Raw genomic sequence first — 26,415 nt, 5'->3', positions numbered from 1 at the left:
ATACAGTGACCAGAACACAGTACATGGGCTGGAGAGATGGCTTAGCGCTTAAGAGCACTGACTGTTCTTCCAGGGGTCCTCGGTTTAATTCCCAGCTCACAACCATCTGTAACGGGATCCAATGCCCTCTTCTGGTGTGTCTGAAGACAGCAATAGTATACTCATACAAATAAAAATAAATCTAAAAAAAAAGAATAAGAACATACTATATAAAGAAAAAAATCTATTTTCATTATACATTCGACCCTCGCACATCGGCTATTTTTCTTTCTTGGTTTGGGCGGGGGAGGGTGTTATTGTTTGTTTTTTAAGACAGGGTTTCTCTGTGTATGCCTGGCTGTACTCACTCTGTAGACCAGGCTGGCCTCGAACTCAGAGATCTGCCTGCTCATGCCTCCAGAGTGCTCATGCCAGCATAGTTAAAATGATTGTTAGCATTCTAGTTTTGTTCTTGAGGTGAGAGGCAAAGAGAAGACACCTGCCAAGAACAGTCCACAAGAGACAAGAATTCTTTATCTGTAGGGAAGTCAGACACAGCTAAACCATGCAATACCTTTCCTCACTCGCCTCTCTGTTCAGTTTGATCATCTGCCCATTTATACTGAGCATTCTCTTCACATCGATCGGCTGGTGAGCCACATGTGATAGGTATTATATTAACAAGTCCAGGGCTGGAGAGATGGCTCAGAGGTTAAGAACACTGACTGCTCTTCCAGAGGTCCTAAGTTCAATTCCTAGGAACCACATGGTAGTTCAGAACCATCTATAATGAGATCTGGTTCCCTCTTCTGTTGTGCAGGCATACATGCAGGCAGAACACTGTGTATATAATAAATAAATCTTTTCTTTTAAAAAAAAAAAAAGATCTTAAAAGGAAAAAAAAAGCTCAGAACAAGTCCCATTTTAGTCCAGAGAGAGGAATATTAATCATACTCTAAATGAATGAATTAAATGAATAAATTAAATAGATTCATGAATAGATAGATAGATAGATAGATAGATAGATAGATAGATAGATAGATAGATAGATAGATATCCATGGCTAGGATGTAGCTCACACTTACCTAGCATGTGCAGGACCAATTTCAATCCCCACTGCAAACTGTTATCATGGTGCTAGAGCAGTGTGTGCCAACACATCACAACCAAGGTTTGGAGTCCATGCTATTTGCTGGCTTCCTAACATTGATGTAACAGTGTAGCACAAGCATGGCTGACATAAGGGAGGTAACATCCTCAGCTGAGCTCCACGTTCACCCCAGCACAGCTACCCACAGAATCCACAGCATTCTGAGCAAAGACACCCCTAGCCAGCCATGGCAGATTCCCGCCGCCTCCAGAGCAACAATTACAGAGATGCTGAGGTTTCTACTATATTTTGACAAGATCCAACCCCACCCCGCTACACCCCCCACCCCGCCCCGGTACTCTCTGATGACAAATGAACATGGTCAACTCATCTAGAGTCACAGACATTTCTGTAGTTTACTGAAAAGAAGTACCGGTTTTAGACAAGTTTTCCTTAATCAACCTTTCCTGGTGAACAACTTCACACTCATGCTCACAACCGCCTGGCAAGGGATGGCTATAGGTCATGGATTCATAGTGATCACAGTCCACAGATCGCTCAACTCAATTCACCTCAGCAGAAATACTATCTGCAAAGCAAACACTGATGTCCCGGGAGGAGAGAACAGTTGACTGGAGTTGACTGGAGTTGACTGGAGAGCTTCCCTTTCGGCTTCCAGCAAGTTTGCTAACTCAAGGACTCCAAAATAAGCCCTCAGTACAATAGCTTCATCTTACAGCCTTCTTTATCTAAACATGCTCATCTCTGATAATATATCCCCCCAAAAGTTTGACAGTGCCCAGGTCCACATCCACACACCCTTCCATGACTAACACTTCTACACCAATGCAGTCCTTCGGTGCGTGGAAAATCACAGACCTCCCACAGGACTGAATGATGGTTTCAGCTATTCACTTTTCTCCAACAGCAGCCCTGAGTACTTGGGGAGTGAGTCAGGTATTCAACACTATCAGACTACAAGATCCTTGGATCCATCTAAAAACTACAAAAAGGTCTTTGTTAACTTACATGATGCCACATAAGAGGCAGAATGGCAGAATTTTTTCCTTTTTATTACAAGGTCATTAACAGGGTAGTTGTAAAACTACCAAATTTAAAGAAATATGATAGCCCCTAAGAGCAAAGCATTTCTTAGCTCCGATTGAGATCACTCAGAGAATGTAGCCGGCACGCATATGCATCCCGTGCCAGCGGTGGGAGGTGGGGTTATTAGTACCTCTTTGATAGCTACTGCTGCTGGCCAACGTGGCTTGTCTCTGGTCCCTACCTGAGAGATAAGCAGTATGTGTAGAGATGGATAAGGAAGACAGATTCTAAGCAAACGTAGGGTGGGTCCTTGTCTTGTGCAGTAGAATTAATGAGGCTCTGTGTGAGAACACAGGCTTTTCTCCAGAACTGAGAGATGAGAGTCAAGGCGTTGGAGGGGACACTTAGCCTCCTGGATGCGATGACTAATATTAGTGGCCTTTCTGCCTCACCTTCCTCACTAAGAAAACATGGGTGACAATCACGATTGTCATGCAGAATGCTGCTGCTGTGGTGTGACATGTAAGAACTTGATCTCCAACCCAGGAGTGTTGAGAGATGGGTCATGAGGCCATGGCTCAGCAGGTAGGGGCTGACAGGTCTGACAAGCCGAGTTCGATCTCCGAGGTCCACACGGTGGAAAGAAAGAAAGGACTCTCCAAAGCTGTGCTCTGACCTCCATCTGCATGTGCACACATGAGTGCACATACACACATACATACCAATAATAATAATAATAATAATAATAATAATAATAATAATAATGTGACCGGGAAGTGGTGGTATACACGTTTAATCCCAACAGTCAGATTTCTGTGAGTTTGAGGCCAGCCTGGTCTACAGAATGAATTCCAGGACAGCCAGGAAGGGCTACACAGAGAAAGAGCCTGTCTCAAAAAAACAAAAACAAAAACAAAATCCACCATAATAAATTAGTAATGCTAATTGTCTTAGTCAGGGTTTCTATTCCTGCACAAACATCATGACCAACAAGCAGTTGGGCAGGAAAGGGTTTATTCGGCTTACATTTCCACATTGCTGTTGATCCCCAAAGGAAGTCAGGACTGGAACTCAAGCAGGTCAGAAAGCAGGAGCTGATGCAGAGGCCATAGAGGGATGTTACTTACTGGCTTGCTTCAACTGACTTGCTCAGTCTGCTCTCTTATAGAACCCAAGACTACCAGCCCAGAGATGGCACCACCCACAAGGGGCCCTTTCCCCCTTGATCACTAATTGAGAAAATGCCTTACAGCTGGATCTCATGGAGGCATTTCCCCAACTGAAGCTCCTTTCTCTGTGATAACTCCAGCCTGTGTCAAATTGACAGAAAACTAGCCAGTACACTAATAATGATAAAATAAATGCAAATTTAGAGCCAGGGGTATTGGTGCATGCTTTTAATCCCAGTAGTAGAGAAAGAGAGGCAGGTGAATTTGAGGACAATCTGGTCTACATATCGAGTTCCAGGACAGTCAGAGCTATATAGAACTATGTCTCCAAAAATAAATAAACACATTTAGAAAAAAATATAAAATTACTTTTAAGTGGATCAGAAAACTACATCTAAGGGAAAAAATTACTAGCTATCTAGAAATGCACAAACAAGAAAACTGTGTTTAACCACACACATGAGAAAACTGTTAATATGTTGGTTTACACACACACACACACACACACAAACACACATACACACACACACATTGTGTTAGAAAAAAAAAAAATCTAAACATTTAAAAGCATCAACTATAAAAATCAAATTTGGAGCCGGGCATGGTGGCGCACGCCTTTAAGTCCAGCACTTGGGAGGCAGAGCCAGGCGGATTTCTGAGTTCAAGGCCAGCCTGGTCTACAAAGTGAGTTCCAGGACAATCAGGACTACACAGAGAAACCCTGTCTCGGAAAAAAAAAAAAAAATCAAATTTGGTTACATAAAATTGATTTGTTTATATACCCATACTCTCCAAATGACCTAATTAAGAAAGCAAAAGGACTCTGGGATTAAAAGCATATAGATGATAAAGGCTTATATCCATTCCTGTTACCTAAAGAATCCTTTACAACTTAATAAAAGAAACATAAATTGCCCAGAGACTTGAACAGACACTCCACACAAGATACAAGGAAAGGCGAACCACATGAAACAATACACAGCCTCACAAAAGAGCAGAAAGACTGAAGCCAGAATGGACACCAAATAGTCACTAAAATGCCTGAGGTTACGCAGAGAATCATCCTACAAGCATCAGCAAGGGTGTGAGAAACAAAGATGACTGTTATGTCACTGAATGAAGCTAACTCCTAAATGCTGTACGCACGCACCTCAGAAGGCACGCAAAGACCTCATGAAATGAACAACTGTACCTTATGAAAACACACACGAGTCTGTCTAGAAATGCAGTAAGCATAACCCCAAACCAAAATGGAACAAATGCACACCAATTAATGGATTCTTGAGTAAACTGATACGCACTCACCTTGGAATACTGACCTGCAACTGAAAAACAGTTTACCCATAAGAAAGAACAAACGATAAATGAAGGAAGACAATGTAAAAGACCATATTCTGGTCTCTTTACATGGACTTTTAAAGGAAAAAACACTACCTTGACAGTAAGATCCCTGGTTGCCAGGAAGAGGACTTGAAGGTCACAGAGGTTCGTTTTATAGAGTAAAAACTTTCTAAGAGGCGGTTTCCAACATTAACTTCCCAGGCCTAAATAATTATCAAAATTCTAAGTTTATGCGTTTAAAACTTGTGAATCTAAAACACATGGATAAGCAAAAGTACTTGTGTGACATTTGTGGACTTGAGAGAAATTTAACCTCTCGGTCTGTTAGAAAGTACACACTAAATAAAAGCCCACTGGATGACAAATGCAACCAATTTCGGGGTCATCAGTCTACCAAAAACTGCAAAGAGCTACTGTTTTTACAAAAAGAATGGACATGCAACATACTAGCATCTACCATTTGGAAAGTTCAAAAAGGATCAAAGAGATAAACCCTACGCTGGAAGTTTCACATAAGCTTCTCCTAACACCTCATAAAAACTTAAAACAATCACCTAAGAGACAAGACAGAAATATCCCTCCGCGTGTTTCAAAATACCAAATTACCAACAAAGCATTAAAACTGAGAGCAGATAAACTCAGTTTCATTTAATCTCATGAATGGAAAGTGAAGGTTGGTAGGGTGTCTGGGCGTGGCACGCACTCACCTCCGAGGCGCCGTCCTTAAAGCTCTCGCTGTAGGTGCTGTCGGGCGTGCTGCGCTGGTCATCCTTGAGGTAGGAGCTGTGGCTGGCTATGGAGGGCAGGTCGTACTGAGTCTGTTCAAAGATAACCACGCGCTGCTCCTCGCTGTCCGCGCGGGGATAGTGCACCGGGGGTGCCATGAACACAGGCGTGAAATCCTCGGCTTTCACCACGGTGATGCCTGACACGGGGATGACGGCAGAGCTCTCGGTGATGGACACGCTGTACTGCTCGCGCTTCGAATTCTCCATGTGGTCTTGACTTAGGCAGAGGTTCACCGGGACGGTCTTCAGAACCTGCACTCTGCTCTCGCCTCCGCTCGAATTGATCTGGGCTTCGCTGGGGCCAAGGCAGTTTCTGGGTGTTCCGACCGGAGACAGAATAGAGTAAAAATAAAGCTCCACTTTAAAAACTGATAAAATAGTGCAGGGGCTGGAGAGAGCAGTTAAGAACACAAGCTGCTCTTCCAGAGGACACAGGTTCGATTCCCAGCACCCACAAGGCAACTCACAACTGTCTGCAACTCCAGTTCAAGGGAATCCGACACCCTCCCACGGACATGCAGGCAAAACATCAACGTACATAAAATATAAACGAATGAATGAACGAACGAATAAGTAAATAAATAAATGGAAAACAACAAACAATGCAAACAGCCATCCTGCATTCATGAGCAGAAGGACAGAGAGGAACTTGACAATGGGGTGTCGTGGATCTTTGTGTCATTAGAACTAAAACAGTTAAGTATGTGTGACCCTGGGTAACATAGAGAGTGCAGTCTCAACCCTCTATAAAACACACTCACTACTTTAGAAAATAAAAACAAAAAAATAAAAAAGGTAGAAAGGTGAGCCTAAACTTATCACTGACTTTCGGCTCTTAGGATATAGAGCTGGGAGACTGAGCCAGGCAGTGGTGGCAAAGGCCTTTAATCCCAGCACTTGGGAGGCAGAGGCAGGCAGATTTCTGAGTTCGAGGCCAGCCTGGTCTACAGTGTGAGTTCCAGGACAGCCAGGGCTACACAGAGAAACCCTGTCTGGAAGGGGGGGAAAAAAAAAAGCTGTTTGACTGAATCTTAAGCCAGGCCAGTAAGACACAGGGAGGCAGGTTCCTTTAGGGACAAGGCAAAGTTATTAACATGGCAGAAGCACAAGAGGAGGAAGAGTGGAAGGACTGGTCTAGATTAAAAGGGACTTTTAAAACCCTAACAACCAGTCTTGCTCATGCCATTAATACCAGCACTCAGGTAGGTGGATCTTCAAGTTCAAGGCCAGCCAGGGTTGCACAGTGAAGCACTTTCTTAAGTAAATAAATAAAATGTGAACACCTAACCATGATAGGTGGATATTTTAGGATACTATTTGGATCTTAACTTGAATAAATCAAAGTGATGTATGAGGTGCTGTAACGTTTGAGGGAGCTGACATGAATTTGGTAATATTTAATATTGCTAACTTAGCTGTTGATAAGGTTTTAAGCTTATGTAATAAAATGTTTCGTGTTAGAGATCCAAGTGAGAAGCACAGGAAATAATTTGACAGTGGGATTCTTGTTTGCGTTTTGTGTGGGTTTTGTTGGCTTGTTCATTTGCTTTGCTTTGCTTTGCTTTGCTTTGCTTTGCTTTGCTTTGCTTTGCTTTGCTTTGCTTTGCTTTTGAGAACAAACAGTTCTGACTGTTCTAGAACTTGCTCTGTAGACCAGGCCGGCCTTGAACTCACAGTGATCAGCTTGCCTCTGCCTCCCAAGTGCTTCAACTAAAGGTGCACACCCAGCAACAGTGGGATGATTTTTTTTTTAAGATTTATTTATTTTACTTATATGAGTACACTGTAGCTGTCTTCAGACACACCACAAGAGTGTATCAGAACCCATTACAGATGGTTGTGAGTCACCATGTGGTCGCTGGGAATTGAACTTAGGACCTCTGGAAGAGCAGTCAGTGCTCTTAACCCCTGAGCCATCTCTCCAGCCCAGCAGTGGGATTTTGAAGGTGGCTGAAGGAAACATAGGAAGGATCAAGGAAGACTACCAAAAACTTTTCACCACCACATGCTACAAGGGACAGAGGCTCAGTGTACTGTTCTCTTCACGTCTTATCAGGACAGGAAGTCTCAAAAGGAGAAAAGACCACCGGGGCAGCTCATGCTTGCAATCAGAGCAATTGGGAGGTTGTGGGAGGACTGCTCAAGTTTGAGGCCAGCCTGGGCTACTTACTGAATTCCAGGCTAACCTGGGCTATGGAGTGAAACCTCGTCTCAACCAGAGGGAAGATATGGCATGGTAATTTGAAAAGTAGGTAGGAAGGATGTTTTTCACTATTCTGTGAAACAAAATAAGAAATTATTATTATAAGATCTTTATCAACTGAGAAATCACCGTTTATGGGTATTTCAGCACTTAATTATTTTAGGGCTTAAGGAACCATTTAAGAGGGCTGAAGTAGAATGAGCTCATTAACCACTTGTGTGGTGCAGAGAAAGAAAATGGTTTGCAAAGTTTTGGAAGGATATAATGAAATACTTCCATTTATATTAAAGAATTTGGGTAGCGATCAGGAGGAAAGAGGAATTGTGAGGTTACTGTGAGTGTGAGTGTGTGTGCGTGTGCGTGCATGTGCATGTGTGTGTGCGTGTGTGTGTGCGTGTGTGTGTGTGTGCGTGTGTGTGTGTGCACATGCGCATGCTCATATATAGAGAGAATGATTTTACACTCAGTTAAGGTCTTGGGAGGAGGAGAATGGCTCTCAGTAGAACAGAGAAGGGAAAGTACACACTTTTTACTCATCCTCATCTTCCTTGTTAACTTCAGTTACTTTATGTAATATGTGCTAATTAGCATATTTCTTTTTGAGAAACAAATGTTTGAATAAAATCAGTTTTTCTCAAGAATCAAGATCTCCCAGTTTCATTCCATAAAGAAATCCAATAGCCTCTGCATTTACTACCAAGCAAGAGTTGGTGATTTTTTGCTTTGATTTTTCCATCTAGAACTTCAAAGTTCTTCAGAAAGAATGGGTCTACATAAAGATACCGGACCATCTGAGGCTTACAAACCTGCAGCGTAGACTCTGAAAGTTAACTCCCCAAGGAGTAAAATCTATAGTCTACAAATATCGTGGCTTGAAGCTATACTGTTTGAGACAGGGTTTCTCTGTATAGCCCTGGCTGTCCTGGAGCTCACTCTGTAGACCAGGCTGGCCTTGAACTCAGAAATCCGCCTGCCTCTGCCTCCCAAGTGCTGGGATTAAAGGCGTGCGCCACCATGCTGGGCTGAAGCTATACTGTTCTTACTGTTTTCACATAACAGAGTGGCTCACATGAAGACACAGTGAGGAGTTAGACACTATGTTTTATGTGACTCCAACAAGGCAAATGATGCCAACATTCAGACCACCCGTCTGCATTGGCGTTTCATAAAGCCCACTGTTCTGAATACCTCATGGAATGTTAATAGATGCTCCCTCAAAAAAGGAGTCCATTATAAAAATCAGTGTTAAAAAACAAACAGGAAAAAAGCCATGTTGCCATAACAGGACCTCCTTAGTGGATCCAAGCAAGACTGACACGGAAAAAGCCCTCGGGCATCCCTTCCTCTCTTCACCTGTAACTCAGGACTTCCCTAACCCATCCACGACCATCAATAGCTGTGGATAACATCCTGGCTGTAAATGGTTCTTCCACACAAACTGCTAAACACAGCAATCCCCCACTAGCCACCTGGGGATCTTTACACACACTATTACTGGCTTTGCCAAAATATTCAAACTTCTCTTTAGTCTATTTCAGGCCAGATTTGTTCATTCTCTACTTAATACAAAAACATGAATTCTAAGAAAAACATACAAATCAAAATATCTTTCAGGGTTCTTATTATCAAACAAAAAAAGCAAACCTCAGAACTGTATACATCTAGTTGAATTGTTAGTAAAAAAAAAAATTCAGATTTAGGAATCACACTGTATGGTATCATTCTAGAATAATATCAACTTTAGGACTTGATACCACAATTTCAAAACTACAACTGCCCCAAAGGGGTAATTAGAAAGAACAAAGTGTAAACCGCTGTCCATCCCGCTGCAAGAACAGAGACTCGGTGGGTGATTTGGGGTGGTTTGTGAGGTGACTGACAGCGGAGCAAAGCAGTCAGCCCCTCTGGCCCCTCTCTTTTTCTTCCCATGATCCTATCCAGAAGAGAAGGACACTCCAGTCACTCCTGACACAGAGCAGGCATGAAAGTCTGCTGAGACAGGTTGGAGGAACAGCCGGAGTCACATCTGAAAGGTGACAAGCTACATGTTCCAACAGGCATCATCAGAAAAAAGATGTGATCTCCTCTCTCTGCCCTTTCAGTCTCAGTTCACCTGCGTCTTCTTGCCACCCATCTTGTCAGGCAGATGATATATGATCTCCTAACGTCTTGATGATGCTACCAGCTCCCCAGTCTCAACCTGCTGTCTCCCCAGACTCAGAGCAATCATTCCCTTAAGGGACAGACTGCAGGAAAGAGTGTAGAGCTGGGCAGAAAGCTGCATTCAGCAGCAGGCTCTTACTGGCAATCACCCCTAGCTCCTGAGATTTGTTTGTTTTTTTTTCAAAGATTTATTTATTATTATATTTAAGTACATTGTAGGTGTCTTCAGATGTACCAGAAGAGGGCGACAGATCTCATTACAGATGGTTGTGAGCCACCATGTGGTTGCTGGGATTTGAACTCAGGACCTTTGGAAGAGCAGTCAGTGCTCTTACCCACTGAGCCATCTCTCCAGCCCAGCTCCTGAGTTTTAACTGTCTCATCAGCTCTTCATCTGAGGGAACTTGCTGAAGACCCTCTGGGTGCACAGGCAAAAATATGTCATTTGTGTTTCCTAGCAAGAGAACAAGTTTTGGTCCAGGCTGCTAAGATAGAAGAGGTGAGGCTTTTTGGCCCTACCTCTTCTAAAAACAAACTTCCAGCTCAAGCTATATTTTAAGTTTAATTTTATGTGTGGATGCTTTTGCCTGACTGTGTGTACGTGCACCACTTGCAATGTCCAGTCCCCTTGGAGATGGACATAGGGTGACAGATCCCTTGAAACTGGAGTTAGGAAGGTTGTAAACCACCATAGGGACTAGGAGACAAACCCAGGCCATGACCAACAGCCACTAAACTGGTAAGCCACGCTTCAGGCAATGTGGGGTGGATAGTTCTTTGAGACAAGGTCTCTCTATGTAGCCCTAGCTGCTTGGAATTTAATTCGTAGATCAGGTTGATCTGAAACCCACAGAGATCCTCCTGCCTCTGCTTCCCAAGTGCTGGTGCCCAAGTCATACAGCATTGTGCCTGGCTTCCTTTTTTCAAATCCCATAGAAAAAGACTTTTTCTAGGAGGCGCACAGACTCCCTCCCATTGTACCTTTTATCCTGGTCTTCTTGGCTGTCACTTGCTTTGCTCACAGACAGAAGTCTCTTGTCTCGAGGAACCTGTAAGCCAGCAGTAAACCATCAGACAGACTTACTGACCATGTGCAGATGGAAATACCAACACAGGCAAAGAAACTAACTTTTTTTTTTTTAAGTACAAGGTTATTGTCAGAAAATGGTTAAGAGGAACCAGAGAAAAAGCGGTGACCAGTGTAGGTTCATGGTCACCATGGTTCTGCTGACCTCGCAGACTCTGCTGTGCCCTCCCAGACTTAGAGATGGGTGAGGGGAAGAGCCAAGTGCATGGGGAGAAGATGGGCTTGAAGGAGGGCAACCCACTGGGAGCCCAGAGGAAGCTTGGTGCCAGACTGATGAGGGTTAGGGAGACACTGGGCGGGGCCTGACAGTTCCTCCTGTGACTCTGAGCATCCACTCGGGACAGTCCCTAAGCACTCCCTAGGAGTTGATTTCTAACTGTGATGCCAGCATGCGACTGACACGTTATACTGAAAAGTCCTCGTGGGGGAAGGGAGACTCACTACCTACAGATGTATAGGTACGTATTTGGTTGGGTATGTAGATTTTTTTTTTTTATTTTTATTTTTTTGCATTTGCTTTTGCTTTTGGACCTGTTTGTTTGCTTCTGGCTAACCTTGAAGAGTTTCTTCTGAACCCTCACTGTTGAGCGATAAACACACTTTTGTGGCAAACTTTCTTCTAGTAAATTCCTCAAGGAATTCCTATGGTTTCCATTCAGCCCAATACATACAAATGCTTGAACTAGGGAAGTGGGAAAGGTGAGGCCGAGGTGGGAAAGCTGGCGTCTGAGCACCCATGCTCAAGTCTAAGTTGAAATGTGGGGAGTGGCATACAGAAGTCAATGGCTCAGCCAGCTTTTAAGGACCTGCTTGTTTGTCTCACAAGTGACTCTCTGAAAGAGACCCTCAAAGTTCCTGGTAGACAAAAAGAACCACTTCACGTTTACTATAATTCAACAGCGAATGTCAGAATAATTTAACTTCCAGAGTTTGTAGTTTAAAAAGGGGGAATTATCCTATTTCATCAACCAGCAACATTGAGAAAAGGCACAGGACAGCAAGGTATGATTTATCCTCACAGGACAGCAAAGTATGAGTAGGCAAAGACCTGAAGAGGTCTCAGCATGATCATTCAAACGAACAAACTGTTCAAATGAAATAAGACCAGTTCTAGCCAAGCTTGGTGGCAAACACTTTTAACCCCAACAGTTGGGAGGCAGAGGCAGGAGGATCTCTCAAATTTTGAAGCTAGCCTGGGCTACATAGGAAGTTCCAGGGCAGCCAGAGCTATGTAGAAGAACCCTGTCTCAAAACAAAACAAAACAAAACAAAAAATCAAAAGGAAAACAAAAGACTAGTTCTAAACATTTCAGTTCTAGGCACTAAAATGTTTCGAACAAAAAGACAGCAAATCTTGCATGCAATGGAAGGAACCATATCACTTAGGAGACAGTTATTTAATAAGGAAGACTCGGGTATAATGTCAGTTTTGTGTAAACTCTCTGCCTTGCATCTCCAAATATTACAGCCAGATTTGAGCTTGAATCACAATGTCTACAGTGTATACAGAGGAGATAACACACCCAGGATCTAATTCAACTGCCCACCTTCAGTTGCTCAATTATCTCCTGACCCTGTGGTAAACCAAATCAAGTATTTAAAATTATGACCATTTCACAACAACAACAAAGTCTATTTTAAAGAGCAACGGGGCAAAAGGGGTTGGGAGGTGACAGAGTGGGGAAAGGGGCAGCACTGGCCGGGTAACCTCAGTCGGGTCCCAGAACCCACATCAAAGGTTGGATCCAGAGGTGTGCATCTATAATTCAGCATCCATACTGTGAGTCTCCGTAGAGAAGGGATAAGCAGCCAGAGGCCCAAGGGCCAGCAAAACAGCACACACACAAGACACCACACACACACACACACACACACACACACACACACACACAGACACACGTGCGCACATGCATATGCACACTAAGTAAATTTAGTAAAGAAAAACATGAAACATGAATAAGAACAATGTATTTCTTCTAAATATATCAATATATTCCTTTAAAGTCTTTTAAAACTATTAATTGTCATATTGATCATAAAAGTCAGAAAAAATTGTCGTTACCTGAATATTTAAAGCAGGAACGTTTTAATGATGTACCAATAGATTTTTTTAATTTCTAAAACTGTCAAATTTCAACTACTTTTCTGTCATTTTTAAAAAAAAAAAAAAAGTTTTTTTCCATTTCTCTCTGAGCTACAGACTGAAAACAAGAGGCCTGGTGGTCCAGGCCGAAAAATGGAGCATTCTGATGGGTGGTGCCGGGAATGGGCAAGGGCGAAAAATGGAGCATTTTGATTTAATGAGTCTCTACTATTCTTTATAAACTTCAACATGTTTGCATTTCAGATTTCAAAGCTATTCTTGGGATTTCTTTTCTTTCTTTCTTTTCCTCTCAATGCAGGATTTCTCTGTGTAGCCCCAGGCTGTCCTAGAATTCTCTACATAAACCAGGCTGGCCCTGAACTCAGAGATCCATCTGCCTTTGCCTCTAAGTGCTGAGATTAAAGGTGTGCCCACCTGTCTGTCAGTATTTGACAACACATCCTCTCCAGCTAAGGAGGGGAAAGCAACCTAGACCAGCAAAGGTACCAGTGAAATAATCTAGCACTTTCTAACAATAAATAATGTATTTATCTGAGGTAATAAAGTGCCCAGTTAAAATGCCCTGGTGGGCCCTCCCTGTAAGTCCCTCATACCAGCCCCTCAGACCTTCCTCTCTGTCTTAGGTGAGGCAATAGGAAACAGACCCCAGGTTAAATTGTCCTCGGTGGTTTTGTCCAAACCTAATTTTCCCACAATGGAAGGGGGAAGAGGGTCAGCTCTTAGTTCTCTATCCCAGCACCCTGCCAGCTCCCAGCGTTAGCTAGAGGCATCTATAGTCACAGAGGCTCCTTACGTGCTAACTACCACCTGCTAACTTTTACACTTCAACAGTTCCCAGGGCAGGTCATAATTCTTTACACTTAAAATCCACTACTGTTTCTTCTTTAATATCCTGAGATACACTTACTTTAAAAACTACTGTGTGACCAGTATTTCTTCTCATGTTATATGAACTTTTAAGGACTTTTTCCAAAATAAAAACAGAGGGAAGCAGTCAGGGCTGGATTTTCTGAAAGCCCCTCATCAACACACTCACTGGGATAAGCCCCAGAAAGCTGAGACAGAGGCAAGTCTAGAGACAAGTAAAGGTTGACAGCGGAACTGTTGTGACAGCACCACATAAAGCGAGCTCCTAACCATGAAGTCAGATGACAGAAAGGAGGTAAGACTCCAGTTCCTGGGAATCCGCCAGCAGTCCTCTTGTGGCCTCTGCACACAGACAGACAGACAGACAGACAGACAGACAGACAGACAGACAGACACACACACACACACAAGAGGCAGAGAGAGAGAGAGAGAGAGAGAGAGAGAGAGAGAAAGAGAGAGAGAGAGAATCCCCAAATACTTCTCTGGACATGAAGTTGGGTTTCATAAGGGGGGAGGGGGAGACTGTTCTGTTTGACACTGGAGGCAGGGAGGAGGGGCTGGCCCGAGGGAGGGACCCACCTTGTAGTAGTCGTAGAGCAGGCCCAGGGCGGCAGCACTGTCCTCGTCCCCGTTGATGCTCATCATCGCCTTGGTGGCTGCAGTCAGGGGGTTCTCCAGATATGACTTCCACGCCTCATCCTCGCTTGTGTAGGCCCTTCGGGTGTTGAAGGGAGGGTCACTGGGCATGGGCACTAAGGCCACTAGTCTTTTATTACTGTAAAACACAAGAGGAATGTAAGGCTCACTGCCCAGGAACTTTCCATGTTTTTCCACTGATACCATACACATCACGTGGTTACCTTGATTTGTCTTTGCCCAGAGTAAGGCATGTTAAAGCTGAAAGGACCACCACACCTCACACCTTCACTGGGTATGAAGAGCAGTAATAGCTTTTAAAAGGTAGTCTGGACTTGGAGAGATGGCTCAGTGGTTAAGAGTGCTTACTGCACTTCCAGAGGACCTGGTTCAATTCCCAGCAACCACATCAGATAGCTTACAACTGTCTGTAACTATAGGTCTAGGTGAATCAGTAGCTCTCTAGATACTCTGCTCACGTGATAAACATAAACACACACACACATACACATACACACATACACACACACACATACACACACACAGACACATACATACACACAAAGACACATACACACACACACACAGACACATACATACACACACAGACACATACACACATACACACACACATACACACACACAGACACATGCATACACACACAGACACATACACACATACACACACACANACACATACATACACACACAGACACATACACACATACATACACACACACATACACATACACACATACACAGACACACACAGACATATACACATACACACATACACACATACACAGACACACACACATACACATACGCATACACACACATACACAGACACACACACAGACATATACACATACACACACATACACACACATACACAGACACACACACAGACATACACACATACACAGACACACACATACACAGACACATACATATACACACAGACACATACATACACACATACACAGATACATACATACATACACATATACACATACATACACAGACACACAAAGACACACACATATACACACAGACACACATGCGCACACATATACACAGACAAATACATACATATACACACATATACACACAAACACACACATACACACATATACACATACACACACACACATAGACACACACACGTACACAGACACATACATACACACAGACACATACACACACACACACACACACACAAATATTTTCCAAGGGTAGTGTATGTCGTAGGATTTCTATTGCTGCAATGAAACACCATGACCAAAAGCAGGTTGGGCAGAAAAGGGTTCGTTCAGCTTACACTTCCACACTGCTCATAAAGGAAGGAAGTCAGGACAGGAACTCAAGTAGAGCAGGAACCTGGAGGCAGGAGCTGAAGCAGAGGCAGTGGAGAGTGTCGTATACTGGCTTGCTTACCTGCTTGCTCCCTTATAGAACCCAGGACCACCAGCCCAGGAATAGAACCACCCACAAGAGGCTACCACCCACCGATCACTAATTGAGAAAATGCCTTATAACTGGATCTCATGGGGGACATTTCTTTAACTGAGGCTCCTTCCTCTGATGACCCCAGCTTGTGTCAAGTTGACACACAAAACCTGCCAGTACAGTCTATCTACTAGTTTGTGTTGGTCTCCTCCAAACTCGGTTCTCTGCATCTGATCATTCTGAGTGATTTAATTAGTCTTCATTAATGAGCACCAGAATAGAACCCTGTGAGGGAATAATTTCCTGCTAACTAAATCCTAACTTAAAGCATTAACTATATATAGGTAATAGGTTAATGATTCAAATTGTTTAATTAAATTTAATCTTGCTTGGAATTCCCAGCAAATTATAGACCAATATAAATCTCTTAATTAGAATAGCAACATAAGCTACTTGGCAAACAGAACCCGTTACATACAGATAAGACTGTGTAACAGAGCTATAGATGTGCAGTGATGGAATGGACTCCACTGACAGAGCCCATGTCACTGTAGGATTCTACTATACTGAGATACTATGGAAATGTCATGACAGGAAGCCCAATGAGGAGACTGTTGGCATACAGAGAGAATTTCCCTAAGAGACATGGTGTGAATCAATTCTAACCGGGTCAACCTTGTGTAAAGCAGCAACGTCTTAAGGCCAATGTGACAACAGTGATTCATATTCCCAAAGATCATAGTCTTTACAGCTCCCCATGATACAAAGTGTCAAGGAACGGCTGAAGCTCTTTCTTAGCCCCTTTTTCTTACTCACTGAAAGAGAACAGAGCAGAGCGATACTCTGTATTCAAACGTCAGCTGGTTAGCAAGCCATCGTGAGACACAGGGTCACATGACACCTAGGTGGCAGTGCCAAATCTGTTGCAAGTAACGCGGTTTAAAGTATCTCGTTGAGTTTCTTTGGCATGAGACAGTTACGACTGACAGAGCTCTGGAGGTGACCGCCTGCTCAATAGCCCATGGTGAAGGGAGCTGAGCTGATGGATGCCTCTGTTCTTAGGTAGGCACAACAAAGCCCGCCAGCCCACCTCACAATGTCATGGAAATAACGGATGGCTGGATCCTGGGGTGGATGCAGCGCTCTGAGAGTAAGCAGTCCTGCCACCACCGTGCTCTGGTGGTCCTATCACGTTTCTGTGCCTCTCAGGCCTTCCTAACTATTATTTATTAATCGTAAAATAAGATCATTAATTAAAAAGAAATAAGAATTCTTCATCTAACCTGGGCATGGTGGCACACACCTTTAATCCCAGCATGCAGGAGGCAGAAGCAGGTGGGTTTCTGTGAGTTCAAGGCCTGCCTGGTCTACAAAGGGAATCCAGGACAGCCAGCACTCTATTACACAGAGAAACCATCTCAAAAAACAAAACAAAACAAGATTTGTTCATCTAGTGCTGGCCCACAAGCATCTGTTGAGCACACCATAGGTGGTACTGCTGCTGAGCATGGAGGGTGAGGGAGGGGCTGAGCCTGGGACCCACAGTGCCTAGCCGGGTGGGGAGCCACTGCAGTGGCCCAGCCTGTGAGAGGCAAGTCAGAGCTGAAGGACGACGGGGATGCGCGCGCTGGTCCTTGAGGAAAGGAGAGGGGGAAGCCGTTTTGAAACTAATACATTTCATCATTCAGAATGAACATTTTTATAAAAAGATGTATGTTTTGGAGAGTCTAATAGGAAGAAAAAAAAAAACTGTTTTCCTAAAAGGAGCATAGCGTTTCCTCTCTGTGGAAAATGACCGTGACTGAGAGTAAGTTACACATCCAGGCTGGATCTGTAGGCAACAATGCGACCAGGCAGGCTGTGATGTGCCGGCCTCACCCACATAGCTGTCTAGCGGGGGCTGCCCTCACCTACCTTCCACAGAGAAAGTCACACAGGAAACTGAACGCCCAGTCATTCACGGAGAGCAGAGCATCACTCAGCAAGGCAGTAAAGCGTCTCAGAGCATAGATGTGCCAAGACTTAGACATGAAAATTCTAACATTTAAATTGAGGCATGGTCCTGGCTGTTTATCGCTTTGATGTCATCCTAAGACTTAACTCTGAAGCTAAACCACTGAATCCTATGAGCCATATTTGAAGTGGCCGTGAAAGGCCTTGCCATTGAAAGGAACCGCTTTAAAAGGAAACCTTTGCTGCTTTAAGCCACAAAATGCTTTGACATTTTGTCACAGTGATGAAAGAATGACGGACACAAAAACCTCCAGACCCATTGGTTAGAGTGTGTGCTCCATCCATGCTCCTAATGCCCGAAACACAATTTAATTCAAGGCTGAAAGGGTTAAAGGATAAAACTAAAGAGGAGGGGTAGCAAAACACCACAGAAGGAAGATGTCATCATGGGAAATGAGAGGAAAAGGATGAGATGTTTTAAATAGGAATAATTCATTAGGACAATAACGTGAGAGCCGTGTGTGTGTGTGTGTGTGTGTGTGTGTGTGTGTGTGTGTGTGTAACCCAAAATCTAATCTACTCACAACAGCTAGAGGGAACTTCTACATCTATTTGCCTTCCCATCCTTAGAACACTTTTTGGTACTGGTTTTACACAACTTGTGGAGTGCCTCCCATGACGGACAGGGTCTTAGTCACAGTTCTATTGCCAGGAAAAGACACAATGACCAAGGTAATTCTTACAAAAGAAAGCATTTAATTGGTGGCTTGCTTACGGTTTCAGAGGTGACTCAATCCATTATCATCGTGATGGGGAGCATGGTGGCAAGCAGGCAGGCAGACACTGAAGCAGCTGAGAGCTACACTCTGACCCACAAGGAAAGACAGAGAGGAAGTTGCTTGGGCAAGAGCTTTTGAAAACCCAAAGCCCACCCCCAGGGACACACTTCCTCCAACAAGCCACACCCCGTAATTCTTCTAATCCTATCAAAGAGTTCCACTTCCTGGTGACTAAGCATCAAATGCATGAGCCTATGGGGCCATCTTTATTCAAACCACCACAGTATTCAAACCACCTTTACGTTAAATTACAGAGATTTCAAACAACCCTCTCCCCCTTGAAGCCAGATTCAGACCTTCAGACACCATGTTCATACAGATTTGAATCACTGAGTTTGCCCAAAGTCTTGCAGCAGGCAGTGTGGGACAAGGACTGGAGACCACTCAATGCCTCCTCAGAGGTAGATTTCTCAGTTCCAGTACTTGACTAGTGTATTAATAGAAGGTTAATTTCTGAGCCTGGTGTGGCGGTACACACCTTTAATCTCAGCGCTTGGGAAGCACGGGCAAGAGGATTTCTGAGTTGAGGCCAGCCTGATCTACAGAGTGAGTTTGAGGATAGGCAGGGCTACATAGGAAAACCCTGTATCCAAAAAAAAGGCTCAAAAGCAAGTGTTACATACAGCACTTTCCAGAAAGAAAAGGAAAGAAAAAGGGGGAGGGACAAGAAGGAAGAGCCAGGGAAGGGAAGGGAAGAGGAATGGAGGAAGGGGAAGGAGGGGAGGAGAGAAGAGGAAAGAGGGTGAACGGAAAGGTAAGAAAGGAATTTGATTTGAGCAGGGACTATTAAAGACAAACTGCATAGATGGAAACACAAGGATCTGTCATCCTGAAGGGACTCAAAAGTTATTCTATTCATCTATTCTTTTTGAAAGAATAATTGACAAAGCTAACCGAATATTCAAGCAGGGAAGAAGAGTGTCAGACATGGCACACATTAGTACAATTGGCGTTCTAAGTTGCTTTATGCAAAAGTGAACTAGAGAGCTGGATCTCTAGCAGGAGGCACTTGTGACTATGCATCAACACTGATCACCGTACCTGGAAAAAGAGACACTTTGCAGTGGAGAACCCTCACAGTGACTGCCTTAAGCAAGTCATGGAGCAGAACTCTTAAGACAGAATGGGAAAGGAGAAATGAGGGGAGTGTGCTGGTAACTGGTGACTGCTGCACAGGGCTGTGAGGATTGTCACTGAGTGTGTAAGGACACAGCTGCACAGGGCTGTGGGGAGCAGACAGAGTGTGTAAGGACACAGCTGCTGCTCAGGGCTGTGAGGAGCAGTCACTGAGTGTGTAAGGACACAGCTGCTGCACAGGGCTGTGGGGAGCAGACACTGAGTGTGTAAGGACACAGCTGCTGCTCAGGGCTGTGAGGATTGTCACTGAGTGCGTATGAACACAGCTGCTGCTCAGGGCTGTGAGGATTGTCACTGAGTGTGTAAGGACACAGCTGCTACTCAGGGCTGTGAGGAGCAGTCACTGAGTGTGTAAGGACACAGCTGCTGCACGGGGCTGTGGGGAGCAGATACTGAGTGTGTAAGGATATAGCTGCTGCACAGGGCTGTGAGGATTGTCACTGAGTGTGTAAGGACACAGCTGCTGCACAGGGCTGTGAGGATTGTCACTGAGTATGTAAAGACACAGCTGCACAGGGCTGTGAGGATTGTCACTGAGTGTGTAAGGGTACAGCTGCTGCACAGGGCTGTGAGGAGCAGTCACTGAGTGTGTATGAACACAGCTGCTGCTCAGGGGTGTAAGGAACTAAATCTGTAAGGACACAAAACTGAAAACAAGGATCTTCGGATGGCACAGTGATTTGTCTGCACCACATTTGTGAATGCCTGTTGATACAATGGAATATAAATAGAAGAAAAGGCTACCCAGGTGTAAGAGAAGAGCAGAAGGAAGGTCCTGCAGGAATTAAAGACTTCCTTTACACAGCAGGAAGCATTCCTGAGGACCCTTCCTCTGCTGTATCCTAAAACCTGGTCTCTTCCTGGGGAGTCACACAATCCCCCAGTGGCAGACTGAACATCTTTCCCCTAAGTCTCCCTTCCCCTAAGTCTCCCTTCCCCTAAGTCTCCCTTCCCCTAAGTCTCCCTTCCCCTAAGTCTCCCTTCCCCTACTTACAAAATCTTCCCTTTGACTCCTTTGCAGAAGAGATTTCTAGTGCCCAGCATGCGGTCTCAGCAGTAAAGACACTGGCTGTCACGATGGGTGAGGGGAATTAGATGTCCCAGCCCCACAAGGTCGAGTTGTCTCAGACCTCTACACATTCACCCTGGTACCCAAGCTCACACACGCTATAAGAAACAGGCAAACAAACATTTTAACTGTGGGGTGGGCAGCTGGTGTTGAGACAGGGTTTCCCTGTGTAACCCCGCTGTCCTGGAACTAGTTCTGCGGACCAGGCTGGCCTCAGATTCGTCTGCTCCTGCTGGAATGAAAGGCACATGCAACCATGACCAGGTAGGATAATTTAAATGTTTTAATATTAGATTTCTACTGCCCAGATCCAACTGGCCTATAGCCAAATGCCTATTTAGAAGAAGTGAAATTCACACAGTAACTCGCATTTTATGTGGAGTGGTCTCCCCCACTCCCCAGGCTTGTTATTTACACGTGTGTGCATTTTCATGCTTATGAACACAAAAGGTGTTGGGAATCTTTGTGATTATCTACTCTCATCTTACAAATAACGAAAGTGAGGCCCAGAGAGATCACGGAACCGTCATTTCTCTTGATTCTGACATTTGATCAGAGGAGAGATCAGCGGTGGAAGAAGCACAAGCCCTGGGCCAAGTGTGCTTTACAAACACATGAGCCCTCCGCCGTGAGTAGACTGCAGATCTTACTCAAGGTGAACATCCTAGAAAGCTACAGGCGAGTCCACCCATTGGCTGAGCAAAGCTTATGGACCGTCCACAGAGCTAGTCTACACGTGAGAGGTACACCATGCAGAGAAAGAGCCTACTCTAGGAAGATATCCATCCATCCATCCATCCATCCATCCGTATAGTCTCAGCCAGAGATTCCTCTAGATGGCAACCATGACAACCCATTGCTCACACTTTGATGCTGGACTCCAATCCCTTGGTCCACCAATTGAGGTGTAAAGATGTAATGAACATTATAGCAGACATGGCTTGCTGGTTTCATGTATTGACGTGGTGGGTTTGTTTATTTGTTTGTTTGTTTTATATGCTGGGACATACTATTTAAAACCCTGGAAAACCAAGATGCCATTTACCTACAAGTCTTGGGTGTGCAGCTGTGATGGGCAATGGAGTGACAGCAATGACAAAGGGGGGTCCAGGCTCTGCCCTGATGACACCTTTCCAGGTGACAAGTACAGATGACATTAGGGCAGAGGGTATTGGAAGGGACTCTATCTTGGGGACAAAGAACAGAGTGGACCAAGGTTCTGCTGCCTTGCTCTGAATTTGCCACCTTGCTGACAGGGATGTCACACTTCCTGTGGACTTTTCCCAGCCAGCCACTGCGCACGGATTGTGAAGCGGGCATGTTCTTGGGAGACACGGTCTTTGTCTGAAAGACCCCCTGCCCCGTGAACCTCCACAGAAGGTATCCTGTTTCGGGGTCCCACCCAACATTGCCTCTATCCCCTTCACTTGGGGATACATCTTGGTCCAGTCTGATGTCATCTCTGACTTTGCCACTGGTGCTGTCTCAGGGGTGGCTCTCCTTGTACAGTTCCTGCAAGCTTAATCCAGAGGAGCACAGGATCTATTTTGGATTGAGATGGGAAGGAAGATGGGAAAGCTGGATCATACGGAGGGAGGGGACCCAAAGGTAGGCACTGCACGAGCTTGCCTCTGAGGCAAGGAGGAACTTCCCTGGGAGAGCTGGACCCTAACTTTTCAAGACAGAAGTCACACGGGGAGAGCAGGTTCCACAGGGATGTGTTGATCACTTTTCAGATTTGATTGAATTTCTGGTTTTTATCTGGGGGTGGTCTGTGCCATGGAAGAAGCATGAGCAAGGTTTAGAAGTTGTTCTCTTCTGCTGCCTGTGAGTCCTGGGGGTCAAACTCAGATTGCCGGGCTCAGTGTCATGTGTCCCACACCCACTGAGCTAGCTCAACAGCCCAATTTCTAGGATTGGGTTAAACCGGATTTTGAGTGCAAGGTCTTCAGCCAGGAAATGCCCAATTAAATGTATTCTGAGAACATCTTTCTGACAGTGGTGAATGGGACAGAACAGAGCAGAGGTTCTAAGGAACTAATAAGAGGGGCTGGGGGCTCAATGGTTAGAGCATTACTGCTCGCTCTTACAGTGGTTAGAGCGTGTACGTGTTCAGTCCCCAACACACCCATCGGGCAGCTTGCGATCACCTGCAACTCCAACTCCCAGAATCCAGTGCCCTCACCAGCCTCACACACACACACACACACACACACACACACACACACACAGAAGCACTGATGTCAAATGGTAGGAAATTAAAGAAAAGTAACAAGAAAGCTACAGGAAATAGACAGAAAAGATAAATTCAGGATTGTTTTTTACTTAGTAAAGGGAGATCGTTGTCGCAGGGTCACCCTAACTGTCTTTATCTAACACTTGGTGTTTGCATCTGTCATTACTTAGATGCAAATCTTAACCCTCGTTGTTTGTGTACTACGTCTTGATCAATTAGTAGCTTCACATAACACGTGAAAACTAGTATTCAAACTTAGTAGATACGCTGGCAAAGATGTTGGAATTAACTTCCATTTTTAACAGTGCTACACACGAAAGACCAGGGAAGCCCACACAGGGGTCACCCAAAGCGTGGATTATATAGGCATTCCCTCCATAAAGTAAGGAGAATAAATGAACATCATTGCATAACAAACTTGACCAGGAGGCTACGGGTTCAGCGTTGAGAGATGGTGCTGGAAATGCAGAGTTAAACTTTGGCTTGCCATATGAAAATTTAGATAGAACTCTGAAGGAACTGTCCAAAATGTTAAAGTGAACTGTGAATATCCTTCTCTTGGGGACAATAGACAGTAATATGAACCTTTAAAGAGAAGAGAGGGAGAGGGAGGAAAGGAATTTTCCGGTAAATGACACTTGGCTTGGGAGGTGAGGTGTTTCCATCCACTTGTGTATTAGCTTATTGAAGTTAAACTGCTACTTGAATCCGTTAAAATAAATCTAGAGAAATGTTTAGTTAAGTTTCATATTCAACCACAAAACTACAAAAATATAAGATATGTAGATAAATCTTTACTATGATGTTGGATTTAGGAATTATTTAGGCATTAATACATTGGAAAGATGTATGAAAAATGGTAATTTTAACCACTTAGACATTAACATGAATAAGGACTTCAGATGAGGTACTTTCTAAATGCTCACCCATATAGGCCTAAAAAGAAGAAACAAATCAGGTAATGAAGCACAGGCTACCGGTGGTGGGAGACACCTTTAATCTAGCTAGCTTGGTCTACAAATAAGTTCCAGGACAGCCAGAGCTACAGAACTACACAGAGAAACCCTTGTTGTTTGCGGGGAAGGAGGAGGAAGAGAAGAGAGAGTCTAGAACGGAGAGCAATAACTAGTGTGCATCTCTCATATTTACTGCACAATGGAGATAAAGAATCCCATGTTGTGTACCCTGACAGATGGCGCCAGCAGCAGAGGCGGTGGGGAGCCCGACGAGTACTGCCGAGTCCTTGCGAATACCCTCCCAACTGGAGGAAAGCCCACAGAGAACATGGCTGCGTGGACCGCCCCTCAGCTAAGTCACCAGTTAGCGAAGGCGAGGAGAACCTTGGGTCTTTCTAGTCTTGGATTAGAACAGAGAAACAACTGGAGAACGATCTGCTACCTGCTACAAGTGACTCTCCCTGTATTTATGGAGCATGGCTTTGGGTGCCAAAGAGTAAACACACAGCCCTGTGAACCGCAGGGAGAAACCCGGCAGCGATGGGCAAGGTGGAGAACAGGAGGCAGCAGAAAGGCAGCAACCCCTAAACGCGGGCTCGAAAAGAGGTGCTATAGGTGAGGTCGAACCTAGCAAGTGACGGAAACTGTGTGGGAGCCACTCCAGGAGGCCTTGGCCCAGGTGCCCCCTCCCTCCCCCACGGGTGATTTTATAATGGAAAAGTCATATCCAGTTCAGACGGTTCATGATCACTAAGGACAGGGGGAACCTGGTGAGGGTGCTTCCATCATGGTTCAGGAAAAGATGCTGTGTGTGAACAAACCATGAGATTACAGGGGATGAGCCTGCCTGCATTATACAAAGAAGCTGGTCTCTAGGACTTCCAGGACCCTGCAGACACACCAGCTCTTGCTCCAGACCTCCCAGCTTCAAGGACTAAGCGGCTTCTGTGACCTGGCCCTCTAGACTGCAGATAACCCAACACAGGACTTCCCAGCTATGTAAGCAATCTGATTACAAATAAACTCGATGAGTTCTGATCCTTGGAGAGCCCTCACTGCTACAGTTGATAAACTCAATTAATACTCTTCATAGGAAAACAAACTAAACAGCAAATACATAAATAAACAAGCAAACAAAAGGAAGGAAGCAGAGGAAGAAGGTTGGAAGCTCTACATGTCATTTCACAGCCGTGTTCTCCCTCCACAGGGACCCAGAGGAAGCAAGGATTCAGGACTCCATAGTCAGTCAAATAAGGGACACAAAGGCACACACACTCACTGTCCCTTGAGAGGACACTTTCCTGAAGACCTGGAGTGGACTCAGTATGGAACACTTTCCCAAGACCCACAAAGCCAAGATTCCCCTGGGTACCACATCCTCCCAAGTCCTGGTGTAAGCTAGCCTCGAAAGAGCATGCGCTCTAGCCCCCACCTCAGCCCAAAGAATGTCAGAAAACAATGTAATCATACCAATAGGGCTGGTATTTCCATGGCTAAAGAATTGACAGTATGGGATACTGAGACGGAAAGAGCCCAAGGAGTGAAGCTGCCACTTAAGCAAGCAGAAATGCTGACACAAACTGCTACTCCTCAGACCCTTCCTTGGCATTATCTTACACATTAAACTAAACACATTTCTTTCATTGCAAATAAAACCAACAGAGGCCTTCGAGATGCTCAGCAGGTAAGGGCACTTGCCACCAAACCTGGCAACTGGAGGTCAATGCTCAGAGGACCTCAACACTTGAACCAAGGCACTCAGACGTCCCTGTGCATGCTCATACATGCACACGCACACTGTAAATACATATATGCATATATGCATACATATACGTACTTTTTAAAAAAAATGAGTGTTAACTATATTTTAAGGAACTATTATACGGATCTTCTGTAACATGCCTGCAGCCTAGAGGCTGACTCTGGTTGCCAGTTTCCAACCACTAGACACAGGATTGGGGCAAGGAACAGTTCGTGGCCAGCAGGGTCAGACCAGCAGGTTGCATTCCCAACACCACAGCTCTTGTTCTTGGTGACCTGCCGACTTGTCTGTGTGCAATTCAAACTGAGAATTAAACATGTGCAGTTTGTAGGCCAGTCCTACAAGGTGGGTAATGCCCCTACCATGACCCTTACCTTTATGGAACTGGGCTCTCCTGACCCACTTTTTCTGACATCAGTATATGCAGATACCCTATAAGATCTTACAAAGATGAAGGTTAAGCACTTTACCAAATTTTAGTGAATTAGAATTATCAGGAAGAGCCGGGCGTGGTGGCGCACGCCTTTAATCCCAGCACTC

At 44.6% G+C, this 26,415-nt stretch overlaps 1 protein-coding gene across 1 annotated transcript in view; it reads right to left on the bottom strand.

The window, feature by feature from the left end:
* Grhl2 (grainyhead like transcription factor 2) overlaps positions 1 to 26,415 on the bottom strand; it is a 129,728-nt gene that overhangs the window by 80,382 nt on the left and 22,931 nt on the right. Inside the window, exons 2-4 of the mRNA XM_021216524.1 lie at positions 14,418 to 14,613; positions 10,762 to 10,829; positions 5,334 to 5,727 (exon numbers count right to left, since the gene is read on the bottom strand). Of these exons, the coding sequence (XP_021072183.1) occupies positions 5,334 to 5,727; positions 10,762 to 10,829; positions 14,418 to 14,613 (658 nt within the window). The remainder of the gene's footprint in view (positions 1 to 5,333; positions 5,728 to 10,761; positions 10,830 to 14,417; positions 14,614 to 26,415) is intronic.

The sequence above is a fragment of the Mus pahari genome, chromosome 17, assembly GCF_900095145.1.
Source record: "Mus pahari chromosome 17, PAHARI_EIJ_v1.1, whole genome shotgun sequence".
NCBI classification, from domain to species: Eukaryota; Metazoa; Chordata; class Mammalia; order Rodentia; family Muridae; genus Mus; species Mus pahari.
The sequence above is the reverse complement of the archived record's forward strand: the minus strand, read 5'-3'. Positions and strand labels throughout refer to the sequence as shown.